The 14,594-nt window shown below is 36.8% G+C and overlaps 1 protein-coding gene across 1 annotated transcript in view; it reads left to right on the top strand.

The window, feature by feature from the left end:
- Positions 1-267: 267 nt before the first annotated feature.
- Sytbeta (Synaptotagmin beta) overlaps positions 268-14,594 on the top strand; it is a 506,258-nt gene continuing 491,931 nt past the window's right edge. The window contains exon 1 of the mRNA XM_081753867.1: positions 268-492. Coding sequence (XP_081609993.1) covers positions 268-492 — 225 coding nt within the window. The remainder of the gene's footprint in view (positions 493-14,594) is intronic.

Genomic DNA, 14,594 nt, shown 5'->3' with positions numbered 1-14,594 from the left:
TAAAAATGTAGGCAGGATGTTGAATACTTAAAAGTTGAAAAATAAGGAAGATATTTTCGTTGAAACATTTGGAAAACTACTCCATATATTTCCCTACTCTAATTCGCTCTGTCCTATCTTGTTCTTTACTATATTTTTGCTTGAACTGGCTCCTTTTATCACTTCCTTTTAAGAATAGGTAACAAGTAATGATTGAACTTTATACAGTAATTTATTTACATAGTAGTAAATAAAGTTACTAATCCACTTTTTAATGTATTTTCAGGCATGGTAACTTCCGCTGTGCTTGGAGCTGCCACGGGAACTGGTTTAGCTCTGGTGGTAGCTATGACCATTGTCATATACCGTTACTATTCAATTCGTAAACGCGGGAAGGACTGGAGTCAACTCGAAAGGTTTGGTGACAGTAATCTTCAGCGCCTGGGAGCAGTCTGCACAGGCAGGAAGAAAAATACTCCTCGACAGGGTCCTGTGTACACCTTTACTCAACAGGTAAGTGAACTCTTGGTGGTTTTTCACCCATTCCACAAATCCATGTGCTCCTGTACGGAATATGTGCAGTGTGACCTCTAAGGTGTAGGTTGCTTAATGTACCACTGATCGAACGGATCAAGAACTCTGTGACTGTGAAAGTAAAATGAAATATTTCATTTTAACTTCCTAAAGGAGACGATGATTAAAGCAAGTGAATGGTCATGGAAGAACTGGGGAATGAGAATGTAGAAGTTAGAGGGTGAACCCCGAGAAAATCCATGGATAAGATGTTGTTCACCACATATGTACTTGGCCTAGGATCGAACCAAGGACCCATGCAACAAAGGTAAGTGCAATATCACTTAGACATCCTACGCCCTTAACTTTTTTTCGTATGCGACACGGAAGCAGTCAGATCCAATACCCGGATAGAACCATCACCGGACCTGATCCGGTGTAACTCGAGATCACGTGACGGACGGACTTACTTGCGAACATAGCCGTTGTATAAGACTTCTGATATTTATGCATAGCAAAGTTTGGAAGTATAATAATAATAATAATAATAATAATAATAATAATAATAATAATAATAATAATAATAATAATAATAATAATAATAATAATAATAATAATGTTATTATTACTATTAGTTGTCATGGGGACCAGACTCTCCGGCTTAGTGCAATCTGCATGTTAAAATCGTGCTTAAGTATTTAAATGTTCCAATTGTCTACATTTAATTTTCTTTTTTAAAAATTTGCCCATCAACCATCATGTGGCCGCATTAATATAATTACTCACATCTGAATATAATTACAGGCTTTCTCCTAATAATTAACAGTAAAGCTCATTTATGTTCTGTACCATCACAATTAATTTTGTTATAATTTAAGGCTGTAGCGTTTTCGTTCCTATTAAATCATAACAGTATATTATTATAGAAATATCTCATGAGCATTTGAGTTAGAGTAGCATGTCGCGCCTCCTTTTATCTTGATGACAGCGGCAGTGCGGCATGGCAAAGACTCCACAAGACATTGGAAGCGTTGGGGATCCATACTGATCCACGATCGCTGCATAGCTTTCCATAATTCAAGAAGATTATTCTGAGCGGAGTTCAGGGCACGCTCATCCTTCTCGATAGCATCAATAAGACTGAGGTCGGAACTGCTCAGCAGTAGACAAACATTTCTACATCCGTAGAGTACTTATCGAAGATGTCAACCACGATTAGGGAGCGATGGGGTTGAGCATTGTCGTGCTGTAAATATAGGTTGCTGGCAGGGTAATGGAGGTGAACAAATTGTGAACATGCTCTGCCAGTAGGCTCCTGTAACGTTTGCTGGTGAGGGACGTTGTGAGATATGCCACGAGTTCCATATAATCCCTCGTGAACAATTTCCATAGGACACCACCTCCACTGGCTTGAACTGTGCCCTACTGCCTCATGTGTTTGAAGATCCACTGATACTCGGCCATTGGCGAGTACCAACTGATATCTCCATTGATCTTACCAGACGAACTTTTCCTACACTTTGAGCGCTCGGTGGCGGTGTCCCTTTGCCTATGCCAGACGTTGTGTCTTGTGACGGGTGCTGAGCAGAGGTACCCCGGTGGAAGTCTTGTATCTGTACCCCATGGGGAGGAGATAGTTCTGGATGGTATGGCTGCTTACACGTTGTTGCTATCCAGCATTCAATCGATGAGTGATCTGCTGCATTGTGGCCCGTCTACTCACTTACATCATTCGAGGATGCCGACGGTGACTGGTGTCATAAACGCGTCGTTTGCCACGATAATTGATCCTGGCCGCAGTAATTTTGCCCGACTCCACGTACTCACGGAACTTTCTTGATACAGTAGCCATTGGAAAGTCCAGTGCCTGCGGACTGGAATTGTCTCTGGTATTAACGCAATTGAAGTATTCATTAAAGTGAAAGTACAAGGATTTCAAGGCTGTCAATTACCTGCAGTGAAAAAATAATAAAATAGGCAAGGAAACAGAGAGAGAGAGAGAAAATAATCCAAAATATAGCATGAGTTCTAGGTACAAACTAGTTGAAATGTGCATTCGTCGAACGTAAAGAATAAGATTTATAGAAATCAGGGGCGAATCCAGGGGAGGGGGCGATCAGGACAATCGTTTCCCCCAGAAAAGGAAATTTTGTTATTTTATATTTTCTTATTGTAAAACACATCCCAGAATTTGGAGCTCTTAAAAATAGTTGTAAGTAACAGTATTACAACCTACCGACACCCCTTCCAGAAGTCCATTTTGGATCCACCCCTGACAGAAAGTATTCAAGATAATTGAAGTCTGTTCCTTTCCGTTAGAATACGTAGAGATGCAAAAAAGCCGGCTTTTTTGAAAAAAAGAAAACGAGAATTTTGGAAATTTTGGCTTTTTTCATTTTCATGATTTTTCTATCTAAATAGCATTCTTATAGTATATTCTATACTTAGATAAGAATTCCATGACCTAAATGCCATATTTCGCTCTAAAATTCACCATCAAGATGGATGGAGCACATGTTTTACGAATTAAAGCTAACATGAAGAATGTAGTATTTGAGGGCAATTTTAGAGGCTATTTAACTTTATTTTAACTTTTGAGTTATCGATATTTTTTCTTCTCGATATCATTTCAGTTTGTCGTCTGTTTCATTTCTAAGAGCTTAGTACTCTAGCTTCTAACGCAGAAGTTAAACTTACGTTTTTCTATATATCCGTCAAAGCGTACGTTTTTCAATATATCCGTCTAACCGTACTTCCACATTTCTGTTATACTGTAGCTGTGCAACGATTTAGCAATAATTTTCCGGATACAACCTTGAATACTAATTAATACAAATAATCAGTAGCGGATTTAGAAACGTACTTTGGGACGGGTTTCTCTGATTGTTTCATTTTCTAAAATCTCCTAATTTTATTTGGGAGGAGCTTGAAGTTTATGAGTACAGGCATAACTAATACTGTATTTCGTTTCGTTTATATATTTAGCGATAATCTTCCGGATACAACCTTGAAGATCATTTTATACTGAGAATCAGTGGCGGATTTAGAAAAGTATTTTGGGAGGGTTTTTTTCTTACTAATGTTTAGTTTTTCTAAACATTCGTAATTTTTATTTGACGGCAGCTTAAAGTTTATGAGTAAAGGCATAACTAATAGATATTTCGTTTGTTTTAGACATTCCGTAATTTTGGGGAACATGCTTCAGTCCGAAAGACCGCCCCCCCCCCCTAACCCTCGCAAAACCGTCACTGCTGGTAATTAGTAATAATAACGATTTAAAAACAATAAGAAATGAAGTCAGCCAACTCACAGTACACGCACTATTTCTACTTCATAGATGGAATGAAGAAAAGTTTTGTCAGAGTGGTCGAATGCTGAGTTGAATTCCGGACTTCTCGATAGAAGCGCAAAAGCTCCAGTCAATCATGTTTGTTGTGCAGTTGTATTTATCTTAATTTAAATATATTCCGTAGTCCTTTTTTTTGTGTGTGTTGGTGGGGTGGGGAGAGTTCCATAATGATATGAAGGGTGTGAGCCAAGAACATGGTAACTAACAAATTTTCAATTGCTGAGTTACGCAGCATCAGATAGGCAGCAAGGCATACCGCTTCGTTTAATCCCTCATGTATAGACTTATGTGAAAAATCAGCTTTCCGACTTTCAAAATGGATTGTGCAGCAGAAAATTTCTAATTTCTTAAAATAGTAAAATTATGGGTTACCATGTTCTTATCTCACACCCTTCATGTTCAATCCCTCTTGTTAAAAATACAGAAAACTTGAGGACTGAATAAACCGTGATGGTGCTTATATAAAACTGTAGAATTTCAAGAATATACAAAACCAAAAGCTCTAGATGTGCAGCCTTTAAGTGTATCATATAAATCTAAGTATTTTTCTTATGTTTTATTTTAATTTTATTTTGTTCCAAAAAGAGGGTATGGAATATTTTGAAGTAAAAATACTACATAGAATTTTGCTACTTATTTGAGTATTTTTTTAAAAGAAGTATTTACTTTTAGGGTTGGCTGATTTACACCAGCTGTTTTTCTTCTTTTTTTTTAAATAAACAACTGGTTTAAACCGAAAAAAAATAAAAGGTACGAAAAATGCGAATCGTGTGAACTTCATGGTGACGTTTCCATACATCAAACCATCTGCATTAGTTTTATTTCCTTTTCACCTTTTAATCAAGGTGTCCCATGTTCAATTCTCGGTCGAACCACAACCCTTCTTTCATGCGTAAACCAAGTAGCGGTTCGGATGTCACTTTAAGCGAAAGTCTTCTCCTTGATAACCTCGGTATTACGTAAGGATGTTAAGCCTGTACATACGAAACGAAACTAAATTGTATATTTCTGCATGCCTGAATGCCTGTTGTTTTATAAAGAAGCCAAGGTTGCTTAAATATACTGATATAAATTGACAAAATTTATCGATTGCCTACATAGCTTCCAACATTAGCTTGGATTGTACTTTCAATGATATGTACGCACTAAATTTGTATTTTAATACCTCAGTTTTAGCGTACTGATTATGATACATTGACCTTTAAATTGTACATGCAAAACAATAACAGGATTTTTCCGTTATTGTTTTACATTTAGAGTAATGACGGGATTTTCCCGATGGCTAGGGCGGGAGTTTCTCAATTTAAGAAATTTACTGACCGAACTTCTTTAAGCTTATGTGACCTCTTCCAGCATAACCCCGTTGTTGCATAATAACACCAAGGCGAAACAAACTTATTTCTGTCAATATGTAATATAAATACATAAAGCAAAATATCTAAACCCAAAAAAACCTGGTTTAAACCAAAAAAGCCTAGTTTAAACTCCCCCCCAAAAACGGGTTTTTGGCATTTTCAAAAACAACCATGGCTCTTGCCAACCCTGCTTACTTTTGTATGTAGGAGGTTAAAAAAAATCTTATTATATACATTGGTTAATCCTTTGGAATTCATAATGTAAATATGTTGAGAAGTAAAACTGTTTGAAATATCTTTTCGAAATTCATGGTTTATTTTCGAGGTTTTATATTATTATCGGCATCAACCACTAATTAAATGACTTTTTGTGTTGTAGAGAAGCGAAACAAAATCTGGTTTATCAATTTAAAGCAGAATTTTCAAAAAAGCCCAAAATTTCCCAAGCAAAAAAGCGAAGCAGAAAAAACCGTTTTTTTTTTCAAAAAAGCCGGTTTTGTTTCGAGCCCATGCATCTCTAAGAATACGTGCTCTGACCCTTCTTCCCTCCTTATAATAATTTTCTCAGCTGAAGTGAATTTACAAGAAATCAAGCTGGAGCCATAAGTGTTGTTTAAAATCGGCATCAAACTGTTGAGTTAAAGTTGTTACCTTTCCAACGCAATATGTAGGGAAACTTTACGCAGCTAATAGCGAGGAAATGTATCAGTGATCCCTTTTCGGATCAAAAAATCCAATATATTTCAGCAAAAATTTTCTTGTAGGCCTTATATCGGGAGAAGTACATATAGTGTAGCCAAACTCAAACTATCAGTTAACTCAGTATGATGTGCTTATTCCGTAGAAAATACGAAAACTCGATTTAGGGGTCGTTCAAGAATTTTGTGCCTCTTGATCCAAAAACTAATTATTGGTCAAGATCACAATCTTTTGATTCATTTTTTAAAAAATATAATTCCTAAAATTCTTGTTCCGTAATAATATAATATAAATCTTCCTAATGAAAAACCAATCATAGGTGTCTAATTGATAAAATAAAAGTGAGGGAATTGAAATTATATAAACATAGGGTTGCAAGATATTTCACAGTAAATAGATAAAGATTCCAATTCTTCTGGCAGGCAAAATGAACAGTTTTTTAGTAATATTCAAGAAGTTACGTAAACCCAGGGTTAGGATGTACACGTACAGTCAAAAGCAAAAGTGATTCTCCCTCATTTTTATGACTCCATTAGGTCGGATTCAGTACTTTTGCTGGTATTACAAATGTCTGAGCAGATTCAACACAACCTACACGCAACATTTCAACCACGAGACAACAGTTGGTAAGTCAGTGGAGTACTGTGTTGCCACAGTCCTAACTTTGGAGTGGGCTGAAAAATAGTACCAAATTGAAGCAAAGTAGGAAGTATAACAGAGGCCGCAAATTGAAAAGGAAAACAGTTATCATCTTGTATGTAGGTATTGTAAGGAAACAGCATGTATTGTAAGGAAACAGCATGTATTGTAAGGACACCAAAGCACCAGATTGCTTCTTTCTCGTCTCCATGCATGGTGCGGATGCACCCATCTAGCGTAATTTGTTTCTCGGTATAGTTCGAATTTTGAATTTTTCCACACAACCTTCGTAGTGTTATGCGGTGCAACGTCACAGAATGAACGTTTAACAGCATTTTTAAAGATTCCAGCACACAGTATGAGTAACGTGAAATGTAGGAAAAGACTTACTGATACTCTTGAAAATGTGACAAGTATTTGTTAAATGGTGCTGAATTGGGTAGAATTGTACCAATTTTATCACAAAAGGAACTGAAAATAGTACCATCGGGCCGATGAATGACAAAAGGGACTGAATTTGGTACAATTGTATCAAGTATGGCAGCACTGCTGAATAAGCTTTCTCCATTTTAAGATTAATTACTTTATTTGTAGGGCGTGTCCAATGAGTGTAATATATCAATTATATAATTGACTGTGTGTGTGTTTGTGTGTGTGTGTGTGTGTGTGTGTGTGTGTGTGTGTGTGTGTGTGTGTGTGTGTGTGTGTGTGTGTGTAATGCATTATTTCACGACAACTGCATATGGGAAGAAAGAATAAAAAGCACTGATAATACGTTAGTAAATGGATGAAATTAACTAAAAATATCAAATCTACAACAATTGAAAGAAATAAGTTTGTAAATACAGTATTTGTCTTCTTTCATGGACCTACTCCAATTCCTCGTCATTCGAGCATCTATTTCCTTCTCCACAGCAACTCTTGTATATCACACTGAATTAGAATGAAATTCAAGTTGACACACGCTAAAAAAAAATTCAGACTTGCTGGGATTCAAACACGTGGCCAGCCACCATAGTAGGAATCTACGGTAGCAAACACTTACTATGCCAAGTACTTTCTTGATATTGCACAAAAACAGTTAGCTAGTTGGAAACGTTTCATTTGGGACTTGCTAAATGAAATATGACAAATACTAAAGCACGTATGAAAAAATAATTAGTTGAGTCATTCATCATTTCCTTCAGCAACTCAGAAACAGTATAAATAGACTTTCCTCAACTAGAAAAATGTCTCGAAACGTTTCGCATGTTTTAATGTTGGTCCCCCATCCTAAGTAGAAGGATACAAGATGATTAAAGCAATGAATGATGACGGAAAAATTGGTGGAATGTACATGTAGCAGGAAATTGGAATGCCCTGAGAAAGCTCCACACACAGTGTCATTTCATTTTGAATGCCTTCATTGTCTCTATGTAAAGAAATTCATCTGACACCATTTTGTAGAGAGCACCTTCATGGCTAAGCAGTTAGCATAACAGCCTGTAGCGTGGGAGACCCGGGTTCGGTCCGAGAAGGTCCACATCTCATGTAACCTCGCTGCTGAAAGAAACCTCAAAATCAACTCAACTACATTTTCTATGTGCAATTTAACGGTTTATTATTTTTAGAGAAAGTGTATTTTAAAAAGTACTTGTGAAATGTATAGGTTATTTAACAAAGAAAATAGTTTTCAATCAATATCGATAGCTCGAAATGGTATAAATTGCACTTCGTGTAAAAGATAAGATATTCAACAATATTAAAGAGCTTCAAGCTTGATAATGTACGTAAAAATATTTGATTTAATTATCTTTCTTATTCCTTTTGTTCCTTATGTTTCCATAGGGAGTTAAAACTGTCTTGAGAGTTGATGAAATTTCTTGCCTCAAACTTAATCAGATGTAATTTGTATATTCGTTCCTTCTTTCTATCTTTATTTTTCTGCTTCTTCCTTTCTTGTTTTTTTCCGTCATTGTTCTTTCACCCGTCTTCATTAGTGTGTACCACCGTTTTATCCTTGTCTTTAATTGAAATACTTCATATGTTAACATTCCGTTCTAGCTCTTTTCACGCCTCATTTCCTACGCAAATACTACTTACGTTAGTAATTGTGCACTCGCTCTCTTTGTCTCAGTGACAAGAGAAAATAAGAGGCTCTTGTTTAAGGAGAGCTTTCCTTTGTGTAAGTAGAAAGTTCTCGTTCTGTCAGTCATGCTTGATAATCTTCAAATAAACTCTGTTAAATTTAGTACTTCAACGTCATTGCACAAAAGGTTATGTTTCTATTGAAGGATAAAATTAATTTTGTTTCTCATTTGTTGATATATTAATATATGGAATTGTTTCAACAGGATTTCAAGTTATACAATAGTTCTAATTAAAATTACAAAAGGAAATACGGTTAAGTTGACATTTTATAAGGTGCATACTCACTTTAAATATGCCTAAGCTTATGACAGCTTTAGGGTTTAAATGTGTTATTGGGGGCGCGGTGGCTCAGTGGTAGAGCGTTCACCTCTGGTGCTTGGGGTCCCGGGTTCGATCCCAGCCCCCGCCAAGTGAACTTTGTGGTGGACAAACACCGTGCTTGTGGGTTTTCTCGGGGTTCTCCCGTTTCCTCCCACTTTCTTCGTTCCACCATTTCACTCATCTCTCATCATCACCGTCTCCTTTAGCCTAACCGGCATAACCGTGGGACGTAAAACTTAAAGATTTCATTTCATTTCATTTTAAATGTGTTATTCAAAATAGGAGGTTACGAGAAAGCAGTAGTAAATACAGCTTGTATGAATTGACGAGTTTTGATTGAACATGTGCCATAAACACTTTTCATTATAATCTCCGGGAGCACGGTGTCTCAGTGGTTGAGTGTTTATCTCCTGTGTGTGGACTCCCTGGTTCGGTCCCGGGCCAAGTAAGTTTGCGGTGGACAATGTCTTGTTCATTGGTATTTTCCTAGGGGAACACTGAGAAAAAAAATTGTAGGTGGCGTACTTAAAAAGTTAGGTTACTTGCGTCATTCCTGTAGTTTTTGGACTTAACGTACAGCAGACGTATAACTGAAAACGCATGTTTTATAATACTTTCCGTATAAATGTTCCATCTCTACGTATTTTCCGTATGAAACAATATAGGCGGTCAGGATCTCACATACAAATGGACGTATATAACATATAGCTGACGAAGGTAACATAAGTATATGCATGTGATATACGGAAAATTGTTAGATGTCAGACATCTTGCAACGACATGATCTAACATCTAAGGGCAGTGCGTGTGTAACATATGGATATCGTATGCTCCATACTGATTTCTTTAGTAAACAAGAGGGTTCCGTATATTTGTACAATATACCGCTGTCTGGAAAACGGATTTTTCTCCGTACTCCCACTTCCTTCCTACTACATTCTAATTCTACCAATTCTTCCATCACAATTTACTTCCCTTAACCGTTTCTTTCCCTTAGCCTAATGGGCATAATCCTGAGACATTAAAATATTTGTACAATATACCGCTGTCTGGAAAACGGATTTTTCTCCGTACTCCCACTTCCTTCCTACTACATTCTAATTCTACCAATTCTTCCATCACTATTTACTTCCCTTAACCGTTTCTTTCCATTAGCCTAATGGGCATAATCCTGAGACATTCAATTGAATAATATTTCAATGATTTATTATACGCATCAGGTCTATAAAATAGTATAGGAAACTAACATAAAAATTGAAGGTAATATAGAAATATGTTAATGCACCTATACCGATAGAAATTTCATGGGAGTAATATTAAAATTGTAATACGGTACATTATATTCACCAGCTGAACTTCCCGTTCTTCCCACGGGAGAATAAGTCCACGAAAAATATTTCAGTTCCTAAACCTCTTAGGATGATTATTTCAATGTAAGTGTAATGGTAAAAATTCGTAAGATAACCATTTTTTTAAAAATTTTTTTAATTTTATTTTATTTATTTATTTATTTTTTGGCATAAAGTTTTGAACCCTTCTACCCACTTAGGTCGGTAATTTCAAGTATCTGGGACGTATTTCGATGAGAGGCGTTTACTGTATCAAAGAGATCAGGTCAACAATTGCCATAGCCAAAGAACCATTCAACAAGAAAAAATCACTCTTAACTCGCAGGCTTAATATTGGATTAAGGAAGAAGTTAGTCAAATCCTATGGAGTATTAAACTCTATGGATCAGAGACTTGGACATTACGGGAGTTACAAATGGAGTATTTCGAGAGCTTTAAAATGTGATGTTGGAGGAGGAAGGAGAAGATAAAATAGAAAGAGAGAGCAAGAAGCGAAGATATTTTAAAACGGATAGGAGATAAAGGGACTCATTTATCCACTATCCTTCGTATAGGAAGGCCAATTGGAATGGACACGTCTTGCGAAGAAATTGTCTTCTTCATACCGCCATAGAAGAAAGATGGAAGGAAGACGAGGAGTAGGGGAAGAACCAGCGCCGTAACTTAGATTTTTTCTGGGGGGAGGGGCAAGCATTAATACGCGTATTTGGGCCCCCTAGAAAAGTTGTTTTTCTAATTCTTGGGCCCTCAATTTCCATCTTTCTCTTACTGTTTATGGACCCCCGGAGCCTGTGCCCCCCCCCCCGAACGGCAAGGTCTGCAGCGTTAATTACGCCTTTTGGTCTGTTCCAAACATGATAAATTAATTAAGAGGGCAATATTGACAAATCTCAAAGCCATACAAATAAATATTTTTCTAGAACCCGTAATAGTAGACATTTTTTACTGAAATGGGCCCACGACTCATTTTTGTTTTATTTCCCATTTTTGGAGTTGTTTTGTTTATGTAATGTGGTAAACCTGTTTGATGCTTCATTTATAATTTCGTGTTCGTATCGCATATGGAGTAAGAAAATTTTGTCTTAAAATGGGCCCCCCTGGAACGGCAGGAAGCTTCCCTGGAAAGGCAGTTGCCCCCCTGGCCCCAACAGGTTACGGCCCTGGGGAGAACACAACTGATCGATGACTTGAAAAATAGAAGAAAATATTGGGAGTTAAAAGAGGAAGCTGAAGGTCGAAAAATGTGGAAGAAACATTTCGACGCCCAAACCTTAACTCTTTAATTCGCAAGTATTGATAGCATTACGATTAAAATATTTAGTTTGCTTTTATGATTGAACCATGTCTTCCTGATAATAATTTCGTAATTTTAAAAGTATTTTTGTACTTTGGTTACAAAATACAGGGTGTTTATTTCAAAGCAACATTGCCATAAAATAGGTCTTATGTGTAGCTACTGAGCAGCATTGTCCTCTTATGGTCAAAAATATCATAAGAATATTTTCAGTAATTAGCAGCAGTTTCGTTGAAATTTCTTCCTACAGAACAAGAAATCACAAATAAAAAAATAACTTTCACGGAACGTAGGAGATAAAGCTTCTACAATACTAAATTTGACTGTCCCCTGTTGACGAAGATTAGAAGTATTTAAACACGCGATCGCCAAATTATGTATATGAATATTGTATGAAAGCAATAATACCAATTAAATGATCACTGAAGTTATAATTCGTGCGGTTGAGTTGAGTTGATTTTAGTTTAGCGTCCCTTTCAGCAGCGAGGCTATATGAGACGTGGACCTATTGATTAACGTGGAATCCGAACCACATGAGCTCCCGCCGGGAAGCGAACCCGGGTCTCCCACGCCAAAGGCGCGTACGCTAACCGCTTAGCCACGGAGGAGCTCCCTATAATTCGTGCGGATAACGCAATATAATGCGATGTTGCTTGAGAGCAACAGTGACAAACAAAGGGTCTTTAAAAAACTCGTTAGTCTTAGGATATGCCAAAAGCATAATACTCAATAATAATACTCACATAGAATACATCTTTAACCAAGGTAACATGATCGAAGACAATGTCCCAAACAATGTCCCAAAATTAATATTAGAAAACCAGTCGTTTTACGAGGACACAATCAGAAAGCATCTCGTTCAACTTGGAGCTCCTCCTTGGATAAATGGTTAGCGTTTGGCGTAGGAGACCCGGGTTCGATTCCCGGAGGGAGCTCATGTGGTTCGGATTCCACGTTAATCAGTAGGTCCACGTCTCACATAGCCTCGATGTTGAACGGGACGCTAAACTCAAACTCAGCTTAACACGTTCAACTTGCTCAAATCTCACCCTTTCCACTTTAAAAGGGGAATTTTCAAACATGCTAGGACATATTTATTTCTAATAAGGAATTATTATACTGCGTTGTAACTTCTTAACTTGACAAACTCATTAGATATTCAATTTTTCGCATGTCTACCCCTTATGATACCAATTTTAATGAAAACAACGCCATAAAATACCAATTACAGGTAGGAATAAACTGTATTCCAAAATTTATTTTGAACGGTTCAGTTGTTTTTTTCTGTACACAGAAAAATACGTATGTGATATACGTAAAAAAAATAGGCTACATGCGTAAATGCTATAGTTTTTGGACTTAACGTACGACTATATATAACATCCTTATAATCGCATTTTACAATACTGTGAGTATGAGTGTTCCATCTATGACTATAGTATATAGCAGAAAACGATCTCATATACAGATGGACGTATATGCCTGACGTATGTAATATACGGAAGACTGTTAAAAATCAGACATCCTGCAGCTGCTTGATGTAATATCTAAGTGGGAAAAAGGAAGTACGTATGTAGCGAACGGATAATGTATGTTCTGTACAGATTTCCGTAGTAAACATATGGATTCCGTATGTTTGTATAATATACCACTGTCGGTATAACGAAATTTTCTCAGTGTGATTTGATCACAAACAATATCAACTTAATTCTTAATTGTATTAAAAGTCTCGTACCATGCGACGATTCCGCCATGAATAAAGATAGAAAAAATAGAAAGAGAGGAAAATTAGTGGAAACAGGTAGCTTTTAAGTTAAAATAGTTATCTCGTTTCAACCATAGCAGATGTCTGGGTCCCACATTGGTAAGAATCCCTCTATTAAATGAAAAAGCAATTCAATATGGAGTTCTTTTTTAACCTAACCCCACCAACAATACAGCATTGTTGGCAAACGGATTCCAAGTGTTCGTAGGTTCTCTTAAGAAAATTTCCCTCGACTGACACAAAATTTTCCCTTTTTTATCAAATTTTCCCTAGTTTATTGAGTGTCCAATTTCTATGACAGAAGTTATGTGATAATATTAATTTAGCTATATCAAAGGAACCACATTTTTCTTATTCATTTGCTTTTTGCTTCTATTTTTAACGTTTTTCTTCACTTTTTGTTTACAAAAAAGAATAAAATACAGCTAATCAACAATGGATGCAAATTATGCTACATTGAACACACACACACACATACACTATTGGCAGTGGCGTATTTACGATTTTGTTTCGGAGGGGGCTTTGCTAACTTTCGGGGGCGGGTTTGCCTGAAAATGTGAAAATTCAGCAAGATATTTCATATACTTTACTATAGTAAGTAAGATTTCGGGGGGGGGGGCTTAAGCCCGGAAGCCACCCCTAAATACGCCACTGACTATTGGTATTGCAGGGGTGCCCACAAACGGGGGCTATGACCCAAACTGCGTCATTGAAATATTTTGGGAGGGTGTTAAAAATCTATATAAATACGTTTGAGGAGGTGTAAAAATTAATCGAAAGGATTTTTTTTTCATGGAAGAACACCTACGGATAGACAATTGAGGGGGGTGCGTCATGGGCATGAGGGAGGGTGGACAGCACTGGGTATTGTATTGGTTTATTTCTGAAGACTAAAGAAAATTTAAAGCATTTTTATTTGTCAATCTGTCAGGGCGAGAAATTCAGGATTTTTGTTTTTTTTTTCTTCGAAAAATTCCCTTTTTCCCTTTTTGATAATCTTCTAATGAAATTTCCCTAGATTAGGGAAATTTCCCTCAAACTAAGAACCTTGATTCTAGGTCGCACAAAAATGTGAACGGTTGCTGTGTGCCTTTACGTTTCGATCGAACAAACTGTTGAATCGGAAACTTTTTCTGTATACCTCCTTTAACACAAGGTACCTTATCAATATAGAGCCCTAACGGCTGACATGATTATACAC

Source organism: Thermobia domestica, chromosome 3 (assembly GCF_964235325.1).
Source record: "Thermobia domestica chromosome 3, izTheDome1.hap1.1, whole genome shotgun sequence".
Lineage (NCBI taxonomy): Eukaryota > Metazoa > Arthropoda > Insecta > Zygentoma > Lepismatidae > Thermobia > Thermobia domestica.
Note: the sequence above shows the minus strand (reverse complement) of the source record. Positions and strands in the feature narration are given on the sequence as shown.